The sequence below is a fragment of the Leptonychotes weddellii genome, chromosome X, assembly GCF_054177405.1.
Source record: "Leptonychotes weddellii isolate Sample4059 chromosome X, ASM5417740v2, whole genome shotgun sequence".
Classification (NCBI taxonomy): Eukaryota; Metazoa; Chordata; class Mammalia; order Carnivora; family Phocidae; genus Leptonychotes; species Leptonychotes weddellii.
Window position 1 is genome coordinate 65,750,391 of NC_138385.1, and position 24,775 is coordinate 65,775,165.

General features: G+C 41.4%; 1 protein-coding gene across 2 annotated transcripts; it reads left to right on the top strand.

The window, feature by feature from the left end:
• Positions 1-262: 262 nt before the first annotated feature.
• ALAS2 (5'-aminolevulinate synthase 2) lies at positions 263-24,707 on the top strand. Of its 2 annotated transcripts, XM_081808786.1 has the most exons (11): positions 264-390; positions 5,604-5,799; positions 6,462-6,584; positions 7,421-7,531; positions 10,132-10,354; positions 10,910-11,094; positions 16,213-16,392; positions 18,382-18,546; positions 19,106-19,374; positions 20,496-20,658; positions 24,423-24,707. In XM_081808786.1, the coding sequence occupies exons 2-11, from the start codon at positions 5,619-5,621 to the stop codon at positions 24,584-24,586; spliced, it is 1,764 nt and encodes a 587-aa protein (XP_081664912.1). In that variant the 5' UTR covers positions 264-390; positions 5,604-5,618; the 3' UTR covers positions 24,587-24,707. The 2 variants fall into 2 exon arrangements, with proteins under 2 accessions (XP_081664913.1, XP_081664912.1); XM_081808787.1 differs by lacking the exon at positions 16,213-16,392 and having other exon boundaries at positions 263-390.
• The last annotated feature ends 68 nt before the right edge of the window (positions 24,708-24,775 follow it).

Here is a 24,775-nt window from a genome sequence, read left to right on the forward strand (position 1 = left end):
AGGACATTCCCACTTGTGCTACAGTTGCTTCTGAGTTTTATTGGCCCCCTTTTATATTGAGGAAGCCAAGAGTCAGAGAGGTGGTTTTGCTCAAGGTGCCCTAGCTATATATGGATTATCTGATTCCAAAACCCAGCAAGTTCATTTTACTACTCCAGAGGGAAAAGAGAAAGAAAATGGAAAGGCAGTGCTAAATGAAGGGGTTGGGTGACAGGGTACTACACTGGGTTTTATCTCTAGCAAAAGCCTGAGATACCTTTGGGGCCAATGGAGAGCCTGGCCAGCAGAAGGAGAGAAGGGTGGAGCTGAGCCATGGGGGAAGGGATAAATGCCAGGCCCTGACCCACAGCACCCACCCGTCGTTCGTTCGTCCTCGTTGCAGGGCAACAGGTAAGAGTTGCTTTCAGTGTGGGTGTGCCTTTCTGGTCTGCTGCCCACCTCAAGGCTGAGCATTCTGACTCTCTGGCCTGACTGGATCTGACTTTGTTCCTTAGAATCTGTCTCTGTCATTTTCTCCCCCCCCCCCTTATATCTTTTCTGGCTTTTCCTGTTTTTGACTTTCCTTTGTCTTGTCCCCCCTTGTTTCCTCTCCCTTGTTAGTTTTCAGGATCTTTCACTTCACTTCATCTCTCTCTGACCTCTAGCTTTCTCCTATTTTTCCTTTGCCTGAGTCTGTCTTCACATTCTTCTCTCAATCTTTTTTTTTCTCTTTCTTCTACCCTGCATCTCTCACTCTGTCTTTCTGTCTCTCTATTCCTTTCCTTCTCTGTCTCCCAGAAAGGTGTCTTGGTATTTCTTCCAGTAATTCTCCATTCCTCCCTCACTTTGACTCTTTCTCTCTGCTCAGCTGATGGCAGAGCTCAGTAGGTCAGTGTCTAAGGGGCCAGAGGTAGGCAGAGAAAATTGAGGGAATGTGGGGATGATGGGAATGATGAATTAGGTAGAGAGAGATCTGAAGGACTTGAGAGTTGATTAGTATAAATAAGGAGAGAAGGTGGAAGAGGAATTTTGCATCACTAAAAGGGCCCTATTCTGAAAGTCAATAAATTTATATTCTCACCCTAATTCACTGTGAGACCCTAGGCAAGTCATTCACTCTCTGAAAAAAAAAAAAAGGGTGGGGTGCTTGTCCTATAATCTCTACAATCTCTTCTAATTTTGATTTTGTGGTCTTCTAAAATATTGTTTCTAAAAATTTCTGGTTCTATGATTCCAAGTATATAAAATTCTCTGACTCTTTCATGATGGTGAGAGCATGCTAGGAGCGGAAGTAAGGCTTGATACATCCAATTCCTGAAGAAAAGTGATCACATCCCCTCCAGACCTAACTGATTCTTGCAAAGCAGGCCACAAAGGGGAGAGAGGGAACAAGGAACATGGCAATGAGTGGTTTCTAGCTCTCTGCTGGGGTAGTGTTGTGGTTGGCCCTTCTGATCTCTGGGACTATAGATCGGCTGGTGACATGAAAGAGGATTTTAAGGTGCAGGGAACACCTTTGAGTAATGATCTGTCACTTGGCCTGAAATTTCACCATTAGATCTTTGGGTAAAAGCATTGTTTTATGAAGATCCCTGGCAAAGATTACCACACAACGGGTGCATAAGTTGTTAAATGGAATTAATTAATTAATTAATTAATGTTCACCAGTGCCTGAAATCCCATTTCAGTTAGAAATCTGTTTCTTTGGTAAAGGCATTTGTCACAGTCCAAAATCAAATGTCCCAGAAAGGGGACTGTTAGTGCAGCAGAAGGGATTAATGTCTGGAGTCAGGCTCTCAGTCAAGAAAATATGTAGTAATATTTGAATCATAGATCCATAGTGGTTAAGTTAGCAGGCTCTGAAGCCAGATTGCCTAGGTTTGAATCCTACTTCTCTTACTTACTAGCTCTGTGATCTGGATAGGTTACTTAATCTTGGGGGGGGGAGGCTCAGTTTCCTCAGGTTTGAAATAAAGTTGATAGTGGTGTCTACCTCACAGGGTTGTTGGGAGAATCAAATAAGTCAATGCATGTGAAGCATTTACAAGTGTTTGACACAGTGAGTACTCTGTGAGTGTTTGACTATTAGAACCAAATGAAATCTATTAAGTTATCTAGTCCAATGCCTGTGGAGAAACTGAGGCACAGAGAAGGAAAGTACAGAGCCCAAGTTCACATAGTAAGTTGTAATAGGATAAGGACAAAAATCAGGATTGAGACAAGAATCAATTTTTAAGAACTAGTCTGGTGTACAACTAGTCTGCATTCCTCGTATGCACCTTTACTTTCTGAACATAGAAAATGTAGAAAATAGAAATAATAGCTAACATTGTTTTCAGTATTTACTCTAAGATAGGCACTCTTTTATATACTTTGTATAGATTATTTTATTGAATCTGCACAACATGAAGTAGCTTGTCTTTGCTATTATCTACATTTTACAGATATAAGATATAGAGAAGAGAAAATGACTTTTCTAAGGTCCCAGAGCTAGTGAGTGGTGGAGTCAGGATGCAAAAAAGTCTGGCTCCAGAGACTGTGCTCTTAATACCCTAAATTGCCTAAAATACTTTCTTGATTCAATTTTACTCACTCCAATCCCACTACTATAGGTAGTGAGATGGAATGGAAACAGAGTTGAAGGTAACTGGACTGCAAGATTATGGATCATAAAGGTGGGCAGGCAGAGTGGGGCTGGGCAAATTCAAGGAAAGGAGTATCAGAACAGAGAAATTGGAATTGAAGTTTGAAAGAACTTGATAATTTAACAAATTCCAAGAAGTAGTCTATATTTTTCCAGGTGCCTGGGAATATCATGGCCAAAAATCCCTTAGAGATGATGAGTATATTGAACTATACATGGGGTGGGAATAGGCCTTAATCTACCACAATCCCAAGGCAGGACTGGACTCTGCTTCCATTCTTGGGGGCTTTCCTTCCCATTACATATCCCAGTGTTGTTGTTATTATTGTTGTCAGTGTTGATGTTGGGGAAGGGAGTTTGCAGGAGCCTGGAACCTGGCCATCTTCTTTGCCTGCCTTTCCCTGGATCATCCACCCATCCTTACCACATATTGCCAGAGTCAGCCCCAGCCAGATGCTCAGACATGATTCTAGAAAGGAGTTCTCCTTCTCTCCCACACCCTGGTCTCAGCTTAGGGAGTGGTCAGACCCCAAAGGTGATAAATACTGGGAGCTTTATCTGTGGTCTGCAGACTCAACCCTAAGTGCTTTGGCCTTTGCAGGCAGTCAGGGAAGGGAAACTGATATCTCCACATACGATGTAGGCATTGGATCCAATTCATTACTTACCATATGAAGTAGGCATAAATACCTTACATCTGACAGCTGATGAAAGCTAAGACCCAGAGAGGGGAAGTGGCTTTCCAAGAACATCCAACAGGTAGTTGGGAAGCCAAAATTGAAGTAAGGAAAGCTAACATTTATTGAAAACTTACTATGTGCCAGGCGTTGTCCTAAAGGCTTAACATGAGTTTCATTTAGTTTTTTAATACCCCTTGGCCTTTCCCAATTTCAGGGACCACACACCCTGCCCCACATACTGACCTATGCTCCTATGGCAGCCTGTGAATGTTGGAGGGAAAATGCTCTTGGATGAACAAGGGGAAGAGATTGCTTTGTGAATTAGGGGGAGAGGTGTTGCTCTGTAAGAAATGAAGGAGATTGCCATATAAGGACAGTGCCATGAGCTCCTCCTGTTTACTTTTCCCTTAGAATATAAAGTCCTGTATACTAGAGGTGCTGCTAGATTCTACTCAGTAGCTCTCCTGGTGGTGCCAGGACCTTCGTCTTCCCACATTCCCCCATATCTCTTCTATTGTCCTGTCCCATATTTTGTCTCACCCTCTGATGTTGGATCTCCAGTTTGCCCTTTTCCTTTTAATCTACTTCTCCTTCTTCTTTTTTTTTTAAAAGATTTTATTTATTTATTCATGAGAGACAGAGAGAGAGAGAGAGAGGCAGAGGGAGAAGCAGGCTCCCAAGGAGCAGGGAGCCCGATGCGGGACTCGATCCCAGGACGCTGGGATCATGACCTGAGCCGAAGGCAGACGCTTAACCATCTGAGCCACCCAGGTGCCCCTACTTCTCCTTCTTGTTCTTTGTCTTTCTCTTTGTATCTCTTAGCCCTCCCTCATCCCAACCCTCAACACTTAACCACCTCTCCATCTTTATCCTTTGATCTTGTCTCTATTTCCTTCTCTCTGTTGCTCAGTCTCTCTCTCTCATCTCGCTCAGTAGGGTCGATCTCCTCCTACCCTAACTCTTCTGTATTGCTCTCCTCCACCCCCACTATCTCTGACAGCATTTATCCTTCATCTTTGTGCCTGACTGACTCTCTGCTCTTGCTGGATTCCCTCCTCTTCTGTGCTGAGTTTTCTGAGTCTTTGTATATTCCTGTATGCTCCTTGATCTCTCCTCATGTCCATTTTGTGTCCCTCTGTATGTCTCTGCCTCTACCTCTGCTCTGTCACTCAATCTCTCTCTCTCTCTCTCATCTAAGTCTCTTTCCTTATCCTTTTGTATTCCCCATCATCCTTTTTTCCTGTTTTTCTGGATCAGTCTTCCTCTCCCTATTTATATCACAAACCTATCCCCTTTCCCTATGTTATTGATCTTTCTCTTCCACAATTTCTGTTCTTCTAACTTCACCACTACCACTGTATCTTTGTTCTCTCTCACTTTCCTCCTTTTATCTTTCCCAGTTTCTCTTTTCTTCTGACTCTTTCCCTACCCTTCCTTTCTTTACTTTACTTCAGTCCCTATTCATTCATTAATTTACTCACAAATTCAACACATATTTATTGAATGCCTACTATGGGTATCTGTTATCTTTTTTCTGATCTTCACTCTGTCCCTTCTCTTGTCTGTCTTATCCTCTGCCTCTTTCATTACTGCATAGACTTGTTTCCCAGACCCCTTTGGTCTTGTTTTCATCCCCTCTAATTGTCCTTTTAAAAAAATCCAGGAGCAAGTTCAAAGGCAGCAAAATACCAGTCTGGTGGCACATAGCCTATATGGCCTAGGGCCTGCCCTTTTGTCCTATTCCCTGAGTCTACTTAAGCTGGGTACCTGTGGCCTCAAGCTCCTTTTCCCTCTCTGGTTGGGCCTGCTCAGTAAACACTCTAAGCCAAGCCTCAGGAGCCCTGGTCAATGGCATCTGTCTGCATTAGCAGGCTGAATATTAACTTGACTGAAGTTGATATTCTTAGAAAGACTTTTTAGCTTTAAGTGTTATCAAAGAGTTGGTGGGTTATCAGCTCTCATCCTGCCACATACAATCACACTTCAGTAATCCTCACCATCACAGAAGGGATCAGTGGCAGAGTCTGAATCAGAATTTAGGCTTTCTGACCTTCAGTTGGAACTCTTTCCTTTACCCCATTGTCTAATGGTCATGGTCTCATTTCTTCCTCCCTGATGTGCTATTGGTACATTTTGACATTGGGAAAAGTTCATACTGTGGAAGGACAATAAGGGCATCTCTGGAGAGGGCAGTGTGCATTGGGTGGGAAGCTAAAGGCAAAGGTTCAAACACAGGAATGACCCTTGGCTTTTGGCCAGGCCTTCATGATGGACTCTTATCTCTTCCACATCTTGTTCAGGACTTCGGGTTCAAAATGGTAGCAGCAGCCATCTTGCTACAGTGCTGTCCTGTGCTTGCCCGGGGCCACATAGGCCTCCCGGGCAAGATGATTAAGACTCACCAGTTCCTGTTTGGTACTGGACGCTGTCCTATACTGGCCACCTATGGACCAACCTGTTCTCAAATCCACCTTAAGGCAACCAAGGCTGGAGGAGGTAAGAAGTTTCTGGCAAATGGGAGAGAATGTCTGGGTCCTGGAGACAAAGTTCCAAGTCATACTGACCGTCATTGCCTAATAAATGAGAAGGTTCATGTGAAAAGTGTCAAGGCTAAATGAGCTGGTCCCAAAACACACCTGGGTTCTGACTTCTGCCAATATGTCTCAAGAGTCTCACTATCATGCCCCTCACACTATATATACTCCAGTCATGCTGATACTACTTAAAATTGCCTGGATCAACTCTATTGTCTCAAGCTTCTGTGTCTTTGGTCCTGTCAAATGACGCTCACCCAGACCCTTTACCAGAATATCTCATACTTCTCATGTGACACTTAACTTGGGCATCATCTCCTCTGTGATGCTTGTCTAAACCTCCAGCCTGTCCAATTCCAATTCTGGGTCACGTCCCCTCCCTCTTTTAGACTTCTATAGCCCATGTCCTCCCTCTCATCCCAGCACTATTCATAATGTGTCTTCAGTATATACCATTTCTGCCAGCCTAGAAGCTCCCCTAGCACAGGGATCAGACTCATCCATTTCTGTATCTCTATCATAGCCTGAGATAGAGCTTTGGGATACAGTTGGTCTTAGTAATCATTGTTAAACTAAATTTATGGCTAAAAATGCACTGCCACTTATTCTCTTACTTTTGCATAGACTCTCCATCTTGGGCCAAGAGCCACTGTCCCTTTATGCTGTCAGAACTCCAGGATGGGAAGAGCAAGATTGTGCAGAAGGCAGCTCCAGAAGTCCAGGAGGATGTGAAGACTTTCAAGACAGGTTGGAGTCAAGTGCCACCTCATCCAGGCTCTACTCCTAATACTTGAATTCACTTCATTACAGTCCTGAGCTAGGCTAATTCTAGGTCAGCTAGTATACATCCCATAATGGGAAGTCCAGTCTTTCCCAAGGGGACCATGGTAGGCCAATAGCTTAGACAGTGCACTGAAATGTACCCTCCCCAACACACATACATGTATAGGCTCTTGAAACTTTAAGCCATTAGTCTAAAATGAGCCCTCTAGAGTTCTGCCTCCTCTCTCCCAAGTGGCTAAATGGATCCCAACAGTCTGGGCTCCCACATTTAAGCAATACCACATTACAACAATCTGGATTTGCATGAAAAAGTAAGTGTTGGAAGCAGGTACATCTTTTAGAAGGGTATGAGCCCAAGGTCAACTCAATTGGTGCAGACTATTCAAGATAATCACACTTGAAATATGGCCACACTGTTGACATTTTTCATAAGCCCTTTTAGGATATCATTAAAGGTAAAAATTTCAAAATTGAATTTTAATGATATTCGGAAAAGAATAAGGTACACTGCCCTGCATATACCTCTCAAGTACAAGATTCAGGGTGGCTGCCCCAGTTACTTTACCCAAGGGAAAATCCTAATGGGAAAATGTAACATCTTATGGAAGGTGTCCTAACACAGAAGTTTTCACTTGGGGAGAGGAGTAGGGGCTCACTTTGCAGAATACCTCTTCTCTCTTCAGGCTTCTCTACTTCATAAACTTCAATTTTCATGTTGTACTGAGTTTGAAGAGGACAGCACATGCTTTCTTTTTTTCTCCCCTCTCTTCATGGCCAATGAATCTCACACTCTCTGTCAGACCTGCCCAGATCCCTGGCCTCAACCAGCCTGAGAAAGCCATTCTCCAATCCCCAGGAGCCAGAGCTAATTTCAGAGAAGGTCACACACCTGGTTCAGAACAACATGATTGGTGAGTTTGTTGAAGTGGAAATAAAGGGGGGTTGGAATGTGGAAGGAGTGCTGAAGGGGCTTCTGAAACAGTAGAGGAAATGGCAAAGAAGTGCTTTGGAACCAAAGGGAGTCTGGGTTTAAATTTTAATGCTGGCACTTGCTGGATCAATGTGCTTTGGCAAGTATGTCACTTCCCTTTAATGAGATTTTAATTCTTGCCTCAACAGGTTATCATGAGGAAGAAATAAAATTAGATTTATGGAAGTGTTTCTAGCTGTTTTGAGACCTCATTAAATACTAGGTTTATTCCTACTATTTCTTCTCCATGCTTCCCTCAAAAACTCACCCTTTACAGACAGCCTTTTCCCCTTTCTTGTATGTGTTTATATTCATTTTTCATAATGGAATTTGGCTTTTTTCTAATATAAAAGGAAGACGATTCATTGTAAAGTATTTTTCAACAGATATAGGAAAATATAAAGAAGGAAATTTAAATCACTCAGAGTTCCACCATCCACCATTAGCTTTTTATATTTTTTCCAGATATTTTTCTGTAGCTAACCACACAGACACACACACACACACACACACACCTCCTATGCTTCCCTCCACACACATGTTTTTATTAGAAATGTGATTTTATTCTACTGGTTTTGTTATCTTGCTTTATTTACCTAACAATATATCATGGGCATCATTTCATGTCTCTAAGCCTAGAGATGCATAATAATTATTAATGGCTGAAGCTTGTTCTGTAGCATGGATGCAACATCATTCAGTTAATCAAGCAGTTATAATTCAGGTTATTATTTTTCTTGCACTTTATTCTGGTTTATAGTGTATGTTGGCTTTATGTACATATAAATGTACTCAGAGATAACATATAGTATTATCTTAGACCCCATATGGATATACTAGAGATTATTTAGCTATCCCCCTATTGAGTTGCTTCCAACTTTTCCTATTACAAATAGTGGTGTAACAAACAACTTTGAATGTACCTCTTCATGCACATAGGTCAGGTTTCTTTTTTTTTTTTTCCTCTAGGATAGCATTAACAGGTGAAAATTCTTAGGGTGTAAGGTTGTGTATGTTTTCAATATTAATAAACATTGTCAATTAGCCTTCCAAAGTGGTGTACCAGTTATCAAAGAGAGTATCCATATTCTCACACCCTCTCTAGCATTTGATATTAGCAAACTTTTAAATCTTTATCAATTATCGGTGGAAGTTTTATTTTGCAGTTTGGTTTTTCCTTGATTAAGCAACTTCTTCTACATTTATTGAGTTTTATGTTTATATCCTTTGCCCATTTTTCTACTGGGTTGAAAAGTTTTCATAGTAAGTTTTCAGAGGTGTTTATGTTATTCTTTTTTTTTTTTTTTGAGAGGGAGAACTGGGGGGCAGAAGGAGAGGGAGAATCTTAAGCAGGAGCCTGATTCAGGGCTCAATCTCACAACCCTGAGATCATGACCTGAGCCAAAATCAAGAGTTAGACACTTAACCGACTGAGCCACCCAGGCACCCCAATTCTTCAGAGTTTTTTTTAAAAAATAAGTTCTGGATATCAATCATTTTTTCTGTTAACAATGCTGTAAATATTTCTCTAGGTATGCCAGTATTTGCATTTAAAAACTCTTGATACATATTTCCAAACATCCCTGCAGCAAAGATGTTACCAGCTTACATCCCTACCACATAAGTTGTCATCTGCAACATTCATGATTTCTGTCTCGTATAAAGAGTTCTAGAGTTTAACAAGTCCTTTGGCATACATTATTTCAATTTATCTTGAAAATAGTATTGCTTCATTTTGCAGTAAATAGCAGTTTTAAAAAGTAAACTCTAGGTCACTTACTTGTAGGTCACTTACTTGCTGCATAACCTTGGTCAAGTTACCTAACCTGTCTATGCCTCCATTTCCTCATCTGTAAAATGGAGATACTAATAATACTTTCCACATAGGGCTATTGTGAGGAATACAAGAAATAACATTTATAAAGTTCCTAAGAGAAGGCATTACATGTAATAGGCACTCATTAAATATTGATTATAATAATATATTTAAATATTAGCTACTACTACTACTATAATTATAATAATACTATGTACCAAACATTAGTTGGGCTGTATGACATTCTGTTTGTCATCAAATGGTCACAAGTCTCCAAGAAGGTATTATTAGCCCCATTCTACAGATGAGGAAATTAAAACTAAGAAAATGGATTCATGACCTGCTTAATGTCACATAACTAGGAAGTGGCAGAGCAATAACTAGGAACCAAATCTGTTGATACTCTTTCCACTGAAACTAGAAGTATTGATTTCAGCAAGAAGGCTGCCACAATAACCTTAGAAAAAGAGAGGAGGCCTTGCCAGGGGTAGGAAGCCCAAGTGAATGTATGAATAATTTGCGGAGTGAATGAGCAAGTGAGAAAGCAAAGGGATGATTGAATGAAATAATGGAGAGTTACTGTGGCTCAGTAAGTTAATGACTGATCAAATGAATAAATGGAAAGAAAACTGGAGAACTCAAAATCAACAGCACGGATAAAATATGGACTACTCAGGAAGTGATTTAAAAATGAATTCCTTTCATCTCCATCTCTACTTCTGCAGGAAACCATGTTTTTGGTTATGACCAGTTTTTCAGGCATAAGATCATTGAGAAGAAACAGGACCACACCTACCGTGTGTTCAAGACCGTAAACCGCTGGGCTGATGCATACCCCTTTGCCCAACACTTCTCTGAGGCATCTATGGCCTCAAAGGATGTGTCTGTCTGGTGCAGTAATGACTACCTAGGCATGAGCCGGCACCCTCGGGTTTTGCAAGCTACACAGTGAGTAGTAAGATCTGGGGCATGAGCTGTGGGGACACATACAGAGAAGAATCAAAGCCACACATGGAAGGGAAAGGCAGAGCTGGGAGTGGAAACCTGAGTTCCACCTACCACCCCTTTTGTCCATGGTCTTCCAGCATATCTAATTCTCAGATATGAACCATGTCAGTCAACAAACCATGATTTCCAAACTCTTGATTGTCCAGTTCTATGGAAAAGGTAGAAGACCAAGCAAGGTCCACTTTCCATGAGCTCTTACTCTGGTTACGGAATGAGTATTGCCAGAGATACTGTGTGACTTCCTCTAGAAGGTCTTCCAAGCTGTTCAAATTCAACCTAGCTTCTCCCTCTATCCCTGAGTGCCATCAGCCGAGGAGTACCCATGTATCCTCACTGTCTCCATCCTGCCCTCTACTTGATTACATAGGACACAGCTCATATAGGATCACTAAGTCAACACTGACCTCCATCAGTGAAGAGAAACCTGTGTAGTTCCTCAGTGCCTGACAAGGGTTTTTCCCTCTCCGTGTTTTCCCTCTGTTTTCTCCTGGCCAGGGAGACCCTGCAGCGTCATGGAGCTGGAGCTGGTGGTACCCGCAACATTTCAGGTACCAGTAAGTTTCATGTGGAGCTGGAGCAGGAGCTGGCTGAGCTGCACCAAAAAGATGCAGCCCTGCTCTTCTCTTCCTGTTTTGTGGCCAATGACTCTACTCTCTTCACCCTGGCAAAGATCCTGCCAGGTAAGCCTGGGGCCTGAGTTCTGTTCAGGTTTGGTATCTTGAACTACAGAATGCAGTCTCACTGCCTTCATCACCTTTTCGCTCTATTCTGAGTTCACTTGCTCCCAATTGCCCTTCCTTCTAACCCACTTTATGTATCCTCAACACTGGATGACTATATCCCTCTCATTTAACACCTTCTTCAGTTAGGCTGAAGAGTACTACTGAGGAACATTGCCCAACCTCACAGAAGGGTAACACCATAAATTTATCACCCCCTCCCCCCAATTCACCTGGGCTCCTAACACCCATAAATAGTTCTTTTATGTCCCTATACTAGCTTTCTTCAAATATTCTTTTCTTTTAAAACCTGTGACTACCTCCTCTTTCATCTTAGCAAATAACCTCACATCTCATATCACAAAGAAAACAGAAGCCACCAGACAGAAACTCTTTTAACTTAAAACCATCAAACCTACAAACTTATCTGATTTTTCATTTATGCTTCTTTCATTCTTTCCTTTTACAATTTGAAGGCACAACTCTTCTGCCTAAAGCCAATCCCTTCATTGTATCCCATCTGGACCTGATCTTCCCAATCTCCCACTCTTTAGCTAATATCCTCAATTCATATGCCTGTTGTCATTCCATCACATCCCCAACCACAGATAAATATAACTCTCCACCTTCTTCATGTCAATCCTAGGTGCATATAATTATTCAGGTGGGAGCCACTAAAAATTCATGGTCCCCAACCTTTACCAGGTCCTCTATGCTGTCTAGCAATCCTGTTTCCAAGGTCAGCCTTCCATATCTCCAGAGCAGTTTTGCAAACCTCCCAGTCTTCTTAGCCTTCCTACACTTCCACCTTACCCTCAACCACAGCAGATAATGTCAACTCCTTCCTCACTGAAAATAGAAGTCTTCAAGTAGCAATGTCCTCAACTCCTTGACACAAACTACCTACAAACTCATAAACATCCCCACATGTCCTCTCCTCACTTTTTCTCTCCTGTCACAATGAAAGAGGTGCCCTTTATCTTGTTGACTAATCCTTTTGCTGGTGCTCTGTGTCTCATTCCTCTCCACCTCCAAAGGAACCTTGATCTATCACTTCCTTCTCTCCTTCTTAGATCTTTAGCCTCTCCTCTTTAGACATGCTAAAGTCTCTTTCATCTAAAAAAAAAAAATGTCCTCTCATCACTCTCTAGCTACTGCCCTATCTCTCCTTCCTATAACAGACAAACTGAGAGAAATCTCCACACTTGCTATCTACTTCCTTACTTCCTATTGATTCTTCAGTACACTGTAAACATCCCCACTGTTTCTCGGAAACTTTTTCTGAGAGCACACATAACTCCAACTAAATCCAGCCTCTTTAGGAATTTTTTCAGTGAACATCCTCCTCAACCATTAGAATTAAACTTCTTTCCATTTCTACTGCCATCATCCTAGCCTAAACAAACATCATTTTATTTTTTTAAGATTTTATTTATTTGAGAGAGAGAGTGAGCAAGAGAGAGAACACAAGCAGGGAGGGGCAGAGGGAGAGGGAGAAGCAGACTCCCTGATGAGCAGGCAGCCTGATATGGGGCTCAATCCTGGGACTCCAGGATCATGACCTGAGCCGAAGGCATACACTTAACCAACTGAGCCACCGAGCACCCCCAACATCATTTTCTTGATTTCACTTTTGCCCTCCTATATTCTATTCTTCACAGCAGGCAGAATAGTATTTTTTTTAAATGCAAACCTATCTTTGTTACCCCCTGCCCAAAACCCTTTAATATATCCCCATTGCCCTTAGGACCAAACCCAAACTTTTTATCATGGCTTCTAAAGCCCTCACTAATCTAGCTTCTAGCTACTTCTTCAGCCTCATCTTTGATACCCCTCCTCTCACTCTTTCATTCAGTAATATATTCATTTGTTCACTTATAAATCAGTAGTTTATCCATCCATTCATTCAGTAAATGTTTACTTAGCATCTACTGTGTACTTAGACCTATACTGAGAACCAGAGACAGAAAGATAAAATATGTTATTCCTTTCAGTTTTGTTGATTATTCGCTTCATGGTGCAAAAGCTTTTTATTTTGATGAAGTCCCAATAGTTTATTTTTGCTTTTGTTTCCCTTGCCTCAGAAGACATATCTAGTAAGAAGTTGCTATACCCAATGTCAAAGAGGTTACTATGTTCTCCTCTAGGATTTTTATGGCTTCAGGTCTCACATTTAGGTCTTTAATCGGTTTTGAATTTATTTTTGTGTATGGTGTAAGAAAATGGTTCAGTTCATTCTTTTGCACGTTGCTGTCCAGTTTTCCTAACACCATTTGTTGAAGAGTCTGTTTTTCGCCCTCATTGGTTATTATTTCCTGCTTTGTTGAAGATTAATTGACCATACAGTTGTGGGGTCATTTCTGTGTTTTCTATTCTGTTCTATTGATCTATGTGTCTATTTTTGTGCCTGTACCATACTGTTTTGATCACTACAGCTTTGTAATCTAACTTGAAATCCAGAATTGTGATGCTTCCAGCTTTGCTTTTCTTTTTTCAAGGTTGCTTTGGCTATTCAAGGTCTTTTGTGGTTCCATACACATTTGAGGATTGTTTGTTTTAGCTCTGTGAAAAATGCTGTTGATATTTTGATAGGGATTGCATTGAATATGTAGGTTGCTTTGGGTAGTATAAACATCTTAACAATATTTGTTCTTCCAATGCTTGGGCATAGAATGTCTTTCCATTTCTTTGTGTCATCTTCAATTTCTTTCATCAGTGTTTTATAGTTTTCAGAGTACAGGTCTTTTTGGTTAGGTTTATTCCTGGGTATCTTATTGTTTCTGGTACAATTATAAAAGAGATTGATTCCTTAATTTCTCTTTCTGCTGCTTCATTATTAGTGTATAGAAATGCAACAGATTTCTGTACATTTATTTGTGTCCTGAGACTTTACTGAATTCATTTATCAGTTCTAGCAATTTTTGGGTGGAGTTTTTGGGTTTTCTATATAGAACATCATGTCATGTGCAAGTCATGGAAATTTCACTTTTTCCTTACTGATTTGGATTCCTTTTATTTCTTCTTCTTGTCTAATTGCTGTGGCTAGGACTTCCAGTACTATGTTAAATAACAGTGGTGAGAGTGGACATCCTTGTCTTGTTCCTGACCATACAGGAAAAGCTCTCAGTTTTTCCCCATTGAGGATGATATTGCCTGTGGGTTATTCATATATGGCCTTTATTACATTGAGATACGTTCCCTCTAAACCTACTTTGTTGATGGTTTTTATCATGAATGGATGTTGTACTTTTCCAAATGTTTTTTCTGCATCTATTGAAATGATCACTTGGTTCTTATCCTTTCTTTTATTAATGTGGTGTATCACATTGATTGATTTGTGAATACTGAACCACCCTTCCAAATCAGGAATAAATTCCACTTGATCATGGTGAATTTTTTTTTTAAGTATATTGTTGGATTTGGTTTGCTGATATTTTATTGAGAATTTTCCCATCTATGTTCATCAGGGATATTGGCCTATAGTTCTCTTTTTTAGTAGAGTCTTTATCTGGTTTTGGAATCAGGGTAATGCTGGTCTCATAGAATGAATTTGGAAGTTTTCCTTCCTTTTCAATTTTTTGAAATAATTTGAGAAGAGTAAGTATTAACTCTTCTTTAAATGTTTGGTAGAATTTGCCTATGAAGACATCTGGCACTGGGCCTTTGTTTGTTGGGAGTTCTTTTATTACTGATTCAATTTCTTTGCTGGTTATTGGTCTGTTCAAGTTTTCTATTTCTTCCTGTTTCAGTGTTGGTAGTTTATAATCAACAAAAGTAAAAGGCAATCTATGAAATGGAGAAGATATTTGCAAATGACATATCTGATAAAGGGTTAGTATCCAAAATATATAAAGAACTTATAAAACTAAACACCCAAAAAACTAATAATCCAATTTAAAAATGGGCAGAATACATAGACATTTTTCCAAAGAAGACATACAGGGGGCCAACAGACACATAAAAAGGTGCTCAACATCACTGATCATCAGGGAAATACAAATCAAAGCTACAAATAACATTTTTCATTAACATATGTTTGTAAACTTATGTGTGGAAGCAGATGGGAATAGCCATGTGTTTAACCCATTGAAACTACACTGTGTATAATGCATCTTTCAAGGAACATCTTTCACTAAGACATAAGTGTTTGTAAAGGTATTTGTAGAAGCATATGGGAATAGCCATATGCTTAACTCATTGGAACTATACTGTGTATAATGCATCCTTCAAACATCTTCTTGCATTAACAACAACAAAAATGTGTAATTCCTGCTCTCAAGAAACTCCCAGTCTACTTTCCTTCATGACAGGTCCTCTAGGAAGTCATGCCTGATTTCCTCAGTTAGAAGTGATAAGTGATAACTTACTCTAATGAAAGGCCACAATTCCTTGATGTCAGTGCAATTTTGGGGGAGCCAAGAATCAATTTCCTCCACCAACTTCCCACCTCCATCTGCTCTCTTATATTTGTTCAGTGAAAAGCTCTGCATTCCTCAGGCCCTAGAGAAAGGTCTTCCCCTCTGTAGATCTTAGCTTCCTCACTTATAATAGTTAAGGAGCTGGACTCCCTGTTCACTAATGTTCTGTTCTGCTCTGACATGCCATGAGCTTATGATTCAAATGGAAAATCTGTTAAGTATCCATCCTATAACTATAAGCAGAGGGATGCTACCTGGAAGAGGTGGGATTTCATCTAGACCAGGAAGAATCTATTATCAGGAACATTCCCTGGGATAAATTCCTTTCCAAGGCTTGATCTTATGTATCTGGGAGTAGGAACCTAGACCCTGTCCTCAAGAAACTCTAGAGCTTCTTGGGAATTTAAATTTCTTCCACCCCAAGATAGTGCCAGATCAGGCTTAGAAATGACTGAAGGGAAGGGTGTAGGGGTCAGAATTTCAGGGCAGGGGAGTTCTTTCAAGGGAGGAAGAGGTGTCACAAAGGCTTCCAGAGGAGAGGGAAGCAGACAGGGTCTTCAAAGGGAGGGACAGCTGGCTCTCTGCCCCTGTCAGTTCAGCCCTGAGGTTGAAGTGGAAATACTGGAACAGAAGCTTAAGGAATATGCATCTGGTTCTTCAGGGTGTGAGATTTACTCAGATGCAGGCAATCATGCTTCAATGATCCAAGGTATTCGCAACAGTGGAGCAGCCAAGTTTGTCTTCAGACACAATGACCCTGATCACCTGAAGAAACTTCTAAAGGAGTCCAACCCTAGGACACCCAAAATTGTGGCGTTTGAGACTGTTCACTCCATGGATGGTATGTATATCATAAAAACCATGATAACAATGATAATAGCTGACATGTATAAAATTTGTTTACATGCCAAGCAAAATTATTAGTATATTATACATATTAATTCACTTAATCTTCACAATAATTCTATGAGGTCTTTGCTATTATTATTTCTATTTATTTACATGAAGAAACTGAGACACAAACAAGTAACTTGCCCAAGGTCATACAACCAGTAAATGCCAAAGGCAGCTATTATACTGATCTTACAGGTTAAGAAACTGAAGTTCAGAGGCAGCACCCAACTTGTTTTGGTTGGCTCAGTAAATTGGTGCCAGAGTATTTGTACCCTAGAACATATGATTCCAATTCCTTCACACAGCACTCCCTCCATTAGAAATGGAATGGAATCACTCTAGTGTCTGGTTTCTGCAATGAAAAATTTTACAAACCATTGCCTGGGAGATTCTTCCAGTATGAAGCATTGGAATTGAAACATGTTTTCAAATGAGAGAGACCTGGGTTTGAATCCTACCTCTGGCACTTACTTGCTCCTATGATCTTGGTTAACTCTTCAACTCCCTGAGCTTCAGTTTTCCCCAACATAAAGTAACTGGTTGTAAGAATTAGAGACAATGGAAGTCATTCCATTTATTATGATCTAAGTAAATATAATAGTGGAAACCATGTTGTGATTATTTTACTTCCTTATATTTACAAATGAATGTCTCCTTATTTTGTTGGTAGACACTACTTAAACTGTCAATTCTAGGGCTAAATTTCTTCCACTGAAATGATGCTTGAGCCATCTCTCTCTGTCTTGAGCTCCACCTCCAGTGATTTTCTCCCCTCATGTTGTCCTGAGTTGCTCACATTCTTTAATCCTGGTTTGGAGCCCCTGTTTCACCTGAAGAACTTTATTCTGTATTCCAACTCCCTGCACCTCAGCATTTTTCAGATGGGGAATGACAGAAGGTATGAGTTCTTATATATGCAGAGTGGCTACAAAGTCTATAGATGAGATTCACAGCCATTTGAAGACCTTATAAACAATTATCAGCATAGAAGACATCTAGAATAACATAGGAAAATGGTAAATCTGTATGAAAAATGGTGAGGAGTGAACAGATTACTTCTAATTCTCTTTCATTCAATAGATTGAGACAGCCTGTGGGAGGGTTCCCTCAGGTAACAATATTGACAGAGATGAGAGAGAAATGCACTCCCACAGAGACACAGAAAAGACAAAAAGAGGCATAAAGAAACTCAGAAAGAGAAACAAAGGTACAGGGAAAGAAAGTCTGAAGCAGAGAGATAGTCACAGAGATAGACAGAAAGGGACACAAACAGCGAGAAAGAGAAGTAATGGAGGGAGGGGAGGAAGGGAGGGAAGGGAAGAGAGAAAAGAGAGGGGAAGGAAAGAGGATAGAGAAAAACAAAAGCAGAGACAAAAAAATGGAGAGAGAAATAATAATGGAAATGGCTTTAAAAAAAAAAGAGATAGTGACAGAAATCCAGAAAGAAACAGGGAGGACCAGTGCAATATAAAGATACTGACAAGGCTTCCAAAAGTACCTGCCTGAAGGGATGAGTTGGATCTGAAATCAGGACTGCATTAACCTGGAGCAAAAACTTGCTCTTTTGAATTTATTAAAACAAAAGCATCATATGGGCTAGTGCCAACCCTAAGTGGAAATACACAAACTTGGGGTGGGGGGAGAAAAGAGAGGCTGTAAAATGGCTTGAACAAGAAGACAGATATTGTCAGAAGTAAAAATAGGAAAACACAGAGGCAAGCCTTGATTACAAACTAGGGAAAACATACACACACACACACCCCTTTAGTGGGCATGAGGTGGAGGCAGTCAACACATTTAAGGTTTCAAATAGTCCCAAGTGTGCACACCCTCGCCCTTTTCCAACCCTAAGTAGTTATGGGTCACAAATTCCACACTGGAGATGGGGCTGGGGAGGGGTTGTGATCTCCCACCTCTATTTCTTGGCTTTTCTCAGGTGCCATCTGTCCTCTTGAGGAGTTGTGTGATGTGGCCCACCAGTACGGGGCTCTGACCTTCGTGGATGAGGTTCATGCTGTAGGACTATATGGGTCCCGGGGTGCTGGAATTGGGGAGCGTGATGGAATTATGTACAAGATTGACATTGTCTCTGGAACTCTTGGTGAGTGAGTGCCTTATATATAATCCAGAAAGGAGGCCCCTGCAAGACCCTTTCCTTCCCCCTCCCCAAAGCTGTAGAAGTTATTTGGGTAAAATTCATAGCCTCAGGCTATGGAACTCCTGGAGTCCCTCCTTCCACTCTTACCCCACTGCAGAGTTGCTGAGAAAGTCTGGGAGGGTTTTTTGAGAAGAACCCTAAGCAGGGCCAAATAACCAGGTTCAAGTCAGTACATGGAGAGTTGTAGTTCTAAATTCCTCCCCCAATCCATCCCCAAGCTTCATCTTAGTTCAACTATTGGGCCTAACCAGCTAAAGGTCCCCACCCAGCTACTGCCTATCTAGTCACTGCATGTGGCAGGCCTTGAAAGTCCTATCTCAAAGCAGCAGAATTATCAGCTGTCTGTCTTGTCATGGACAAGAGAGATAAGCAGAGGCCTGGAAAAAGGAGTCTGGAGCTCCAGCTTCTGGTGCACATCCTTGTGTTATCTGGACATGATCCTGTTCCTCTAAAGACTAATTATGGGCTCTGTGCATATCCTCCTCTTCCTCCTTGTCTCCAGGCAAGGCCTTTGGCTGTGTGGGTGGCTACATCGCCAGCACCTGTGACTTGGTGGACATGGTGCGCTCCTATGCTGCCGGCTTCATCTTTACCACTTCACTGCCTCCCATGGTGCTCTCTGGGGCTTTGGAATCTGTGCGGCTGCTCAAGGGAGAGGAGGGCCAAGCCCTGAGGCGAGCCCACCAGCGCAATGTCAAGCACATGCGCCAGCTACTAATGGACAGGGGCCTTCCTGTCATCCCCTGCCCCAGCCACATCATCCCTATCCGGGTGAGAGCCCCACCCTGACCACCACCCTACCCACTTATCTCTTCTGGGAGCCTTCCCACACCCAGCAAACCAACACCTGCTCCTCTTATCAATCCTTTATTTTCCTGTTAACTACCCTCATTTCGAGCTATGTTACCCTTTTTGAAAAATTATCAGTCATTCTGGATTGGTCACCTCTTTTTGCATTAGCTATTATCTCATGATTATTAGACTGTCCTGACCCTTACAATATTGGGTACCCAGGACCTACAATTTGGTGTTTTTGGAACTGTGGATCAAAACCATTAGTGGGTCACAATATCAGTTTAGTATATTATGACTAGTATTAAAAATTCTAAAAAAATTTTGGAGTACATCACACATGGAGAAGGTATCATTTTGTGAGAAATGTTTCAGTTCTATATATGTGTATATGCACACATATGTGTATGTGTATGTAAAATACGGTCATGATGTGAAACATATTTCTTAGTAAGAATTGAAGTTAAAAAAAATTAAAGTCAGAAAATAGAAAGTCAAAAACCATGGGAAAAAGTGCTATTTTGGATTTCCAACCATGTGTGTTTACTGCCTTTAAAAATGAACTGCTACTTCTTTTTTAAATAACGTCTATTTGTGTGTGTCAGTATGTCAGGAGATTTTTTTGTGACTGTTTTATGGTTGAGAAAGAAATAGTCACTGCTTGGGTTAAGCCAATATTCCTTTTTGGGGATAAGTGGGAAATATTGGGGAAATTGGGAAAGACTATTTTTGAAATATGCTTTTTTAAAAAATTAAGCCAATTACAGCACCCCAGAGGTAGCTTAGGGGGTTCATCTTCTTACCCAAAACCACCCCAAATTAACATACTATCTAGGTAAAACCAGTGTGCTTGCTCTGCAAACCGCTTCAAGAAAAGGTACCTAGCACCACCTCAATCCCAACCCCTTCAAATTTAATTGCTGCCTCTGAGCAACTCCTTGATAAAAATTCTGGAGCTGCCACAAAGCCCCTTATGAAAAAGAAAATCCGTCCCAAAATTCAATGATGTTCTTTCGTCTGGTTCCCTCCACCTGCTTAATGGAACTAGTGATAGTGGGGCCAGGGTAGCAGATAATAACAGGCTTTTCTCCTGTGCCCAGGTGGGTGATGCAGCACTGAACAGCAAGATCTGTGATCTCCTGCTCTCCAAGCATGGTATCTATGTGCAGGCCATCAACTACCCAACTGTCCCCCGGGGTGAAGAGCTGCTGCGCCTGGCACCCTCTCCCCACCACAGCCCTCAGATGATGGAAGACTTTGTGCGTAAGTTCTCAATATGGGTGTCTATATACTCTCTTTCCCTTCAGCCCCAGGACCTGAAGAAGTTGAGGGAATGAATGCCATTCAGTTTAAAAGTGTATCTCTAGAACATCTATTGTGTGCCAGACCCTATACTAGGGTAATAAATGGATGAGACACAGTCCCTAGACTCATAGGGCTCCAGTTCAGGTGAGCCATAGAATGACTTTAAGAGGTGATCAAATTTCAACAAAGACAGTGCATCAGAGTTGTGGGAGCAGAGAGGAGAGGCCTGACCCAACATGCAGGATTCAAGACAGGCTTCCTAATGGAGGTGACACCTGAGTTTTATAAGGTGAGTGGTATTGGACCAAGATAAGAAACAGAGTGTGGAAGTGGTATTCCTTGCAGAAGGAAGAGCATAAAGAAAGGCAAAGAGAATGGTGCAAAGCTGCTTGAGATATATCACGAACAATAAGCAGGTGTTACTGAAATGTAGGGTAGTAGGAATGGAGTGGAAGAAGGGAGTGCTAATCTATAAGTCTACAAAGACAACATAAGACAGGGACTGGATTGAGAGGTTTATAGAGCTACTGAATAGCCTGAGTTTTATCCTGAATGATGCCAGTTTGGTCAATTCACCTAAAGTTTACTGGATTCCCATTGAATGCAGTTTTTAGCACAGGGCCTGGGACAGAGCAGATGTTCATTCCAAGTCTGTTAGACAAAAGACATATAGGCAACTGACAGTCTGAAAAAGGAGACAGACATAGACATAGACAGTACTGGTCCAGTATGATGAGCTCCAGTACTCTGGGAGCTGGAGGAAGAGTGATCACTTATGGCTAGAGAAAGTAGGAAGTGTGAAGTTAGGAAAGCTTTGTGGGTGAGGAACTCCTTGTGCTGCACCTTGAAGTACATGTGGTATAGTACAAAGACATTCCAGAATAAGGAAATTCCATGAGCAAGGACCTAGAAATAGGAAAACAGAAGACATGCATTGGCAACAGTCATTCTGTTTGTCTGGAGCATAGGTAGTGTGAGAGTTCAAGGAAGACAAGATAGGTAGGTGCCATTCATTCAAAAACATCAAATAATGCTAGCCGACATCTATTAAGTACTTAACATGCACCAAGCACTGTTCTAAACTCTTTGCATGTATTAACTCATCTAATACTCATGAGGCTGAGGTGCTATTAGCATTTCCCTTTTATATATGTGGAAATTGAGGCACAAAAATATATAGTAACTGGTCCAAGGTCACACAGCTACTGGATTTGAACTGGGGAGTCTGCCTCTACCTCCACAGTCATAACCACAACTGCCTGAGCTGATGATCCACTCCTGGACACTTTGCTCAGTCCTCTAAGTTGCTCTGGGCTTTAATTATAGAGCCCTCAGTATTCTCGGTTCTTTGAGTGTCCATTTATGCTGAGCTTTTGCAGGAAAGAGATATGAGAGGCATTTACCATGACTCCACCAGTCCTTTAACCCCAGTCAACCCAATCCTGCAAATGGTTTCCACAGTCTCTCAAATCTGTTTTTTCTATTGACAGTTTTTTGAATACATGTCAATGTAATTTCTTCCTAATTTTCCTGCTTCTCTCTTGATCCCTTCTAATCTCTTGTCCAAACATCTGACAATATACTTCCCTTGCTTAAATGTCTTCATGTTTCCTATTTGTCTGGACTAGAGCAGTGGCCTCCAATGTGAAGTATGCGAATGACCCATAGCGTGAGGGGGGTTATTAGAATTTTGTGTTTCCTTTTTTTATCTTAAAAATAGGAAATTAGGCATTACTGATATTGATCTTTAACATTTAGACTGACAATGATACATGTATCCATATATAAAAAACATACATAGATTGGAGGCATGTGCTAAAATGTTTATACTGATAGAATGTACAGTCCAAAATTTGGAGATCACTGGCCTGTAGAACAGTTGAAGCTCCCTGGCATGGCATTCAATGCCTTAAACATGGTGATCTCTAGGCCCTCACCTCTTTTCCACATTCATTTTATTTTTCCAGCTACACTGAGTAACTTGTTAATTCCCTTATTTTGCTCTACTTTCTTACCTTTGGTACTTTGCTAAAAATGCTCCCTTTTTATTGGAATGCCCTCCCTCACTCCTTCCTCTGGCTTACTTCCTTTATCTAGACTTAGTCATCCTTTCATTCATTCTTTCAACAAATATTTATTGAGTATCTACCATTTGCTAGACACTGTTCTAGGTGCTGGGGATCCAGTAGTAAACAAAACAGACACAAAATCACTATCCTTCTGGAGCTTACATTCTAGTGGAAGGAGATAGTCAAAAAATTTTATAAAATAAGCAATGAATATAGCATGGTAGTTTTAAGTGTTATGGAAAAAATAGAGCAGAATAAGGGAATAGGAAGTGCTGGGGTGGAGGGGCTGGTTTGGAGGAGGGTTGTAGCATTAAGTAGAGTGTTAAGGGTAGAGATCACTCCAGTGACACTTGAGCAAAGCTATGAAGGAGGTCAAGGAGTTAGCTGGGCATATATCAAAGGGAAGGTCATCCTAGACAGAAGGAATAGACTAAGGCAGGGAAGAACGTATTACAGGAGTATTCTTCTATATTTGAGGAACAATAAGGAGATGAATGTGGATGGAGTTGTGTAAGCAAGAGGCAAAGAGAAAACTGAATAGTGAGGGGAAATGTGAGGCCAGACTGTGAAGGATTTTGGCTTTAACTCTGAAATAGACAGTCTTTTGAGGGATTTGAGCAGAGGAGTGACATAGTTGACTCAGGTTTTAACAGAATTGGTCCAACTTCTATGTTGAGAATAGACTGAAGGGAGAATGAGTGGAAGTAGAGATCCATTTGGGGGCTACTATAATAATCCAAGTAAGAGAGGATAGTGACTCAGACCTGATGATGGCATTCGAGGTGATGAGAAGTGGTCTAAATTTTGAAGGTAAAGTCAATGGTTACTTGCTGATAGATGGGATGTGTGGTAAGAGAGAAAGAGAAAAATAAAGGATGGGGATGGCTCTAAAATTTTTGGACTGAACAACTAGAATTGCCATCAACTGAGAGATGGGTACGGCTGAAAGTAGAGTAGACTTGGTGGAAGGTAAGGAGATCAGTAGCTCAGCTGTGCTCATGTGAAATTAGAGATGCTGATTAGACATCCAGGTGGAGATACAGAAAGGCAGTTGGATATACAAGTCTAGAATTCAGAAGAGGGGTCTGGGCTGAGATGAAAAGCTCAGAATCCTCAGCATATAAATGGTGTTTAAAGCCATGAGACTAAACAAGATCTCCCAGGGAATAAGCATAAAAACAAAGTCAAGGACAGAGCCCTGGCACACACTTGAGGCATTTCCAACAATGGGGTCAGGTTCTCTCCTCTGGATTCCCACCCACTCCAGGACCACCTCTCGCTCCAGACTCCCAGGTCACAAATGATGACACTGTATGGTTGCTGTCACTGTTATCTTCATTAGGCTGTTTCCTGATGATGGATTCACTTCTTGGGTCACAGCATGTCCTGTACTCAGGGAGTGGTCCAGGCCAGGCTAGTACAGCTTTAAATTATGTTAAATGAGTGCTTCCCAATCATTTATACATTACAGCACCCATACACAAATGGTAATATTCATAGCACACAATGGAGCAAACAGGAGTTCCTTCTGGTTCCAAGATACCCTAGAGGCTTGAGGGGATCATTATCTTGGCACATCTGTATTGTGACACAGGGATTAAGAAGACCTAGTCTAACCAATTCTTTCCTTCCCCACCCCCTACCACCTTTCAGAGAAGCTGTTGGTAGCCTGGACTGAGGTGGGGCTGCCCCTCCAGGATGTGTCTATGGCTGCCTGCAATTTCTGTCATCGGCCTGTGCACTTTGAGCTCATGAGTGAGTGGGAACGTTCCTACTTTGGGAACATGGGGCCCCAGTATGTCACCACCTATGCCTGAGAAGCCAGCTGCCTCAAAGCCCCACCCCATCTGCACTTCACATGGACTAAGCCTCCTCCTGTCCTCTGCTTTGCTGTGTGCCTCTCACTGACTTCAGTCTGAAAATAAAGAACAAACTGCAGCATTTGTAGCCCTTCGTTAGACAGGGAACTGCATTATATCTGACTCCTTCAGACAAGTGGCAGAGCC

Excerpts from the sequence above, each read along its gene's own strand:
- ALAS2 (XM_081808786.1), top strand. The coding sequence starts at position 5,619 with ATGGTAGCAGCAGCCATCTTGCTACAGTGCTGTCCTGTGCTTGCCCGG. Across the intron at positions 6,585-7,420 it reads TGTGAAGACTTTCAAGACAG|ACCTGCCCAGATCCCTGGCC; the intron begins GTTGGAGTCAAG and ends ACTCTCTGTCAG. Across the intron at positions 16,393-18,381 it reads GACTGTTCACTCCATGGATG|GTGCCATCTGTCCTCTTGAG; the intron begins GTATGTATATCA and ends GGCTTTTCTCAG.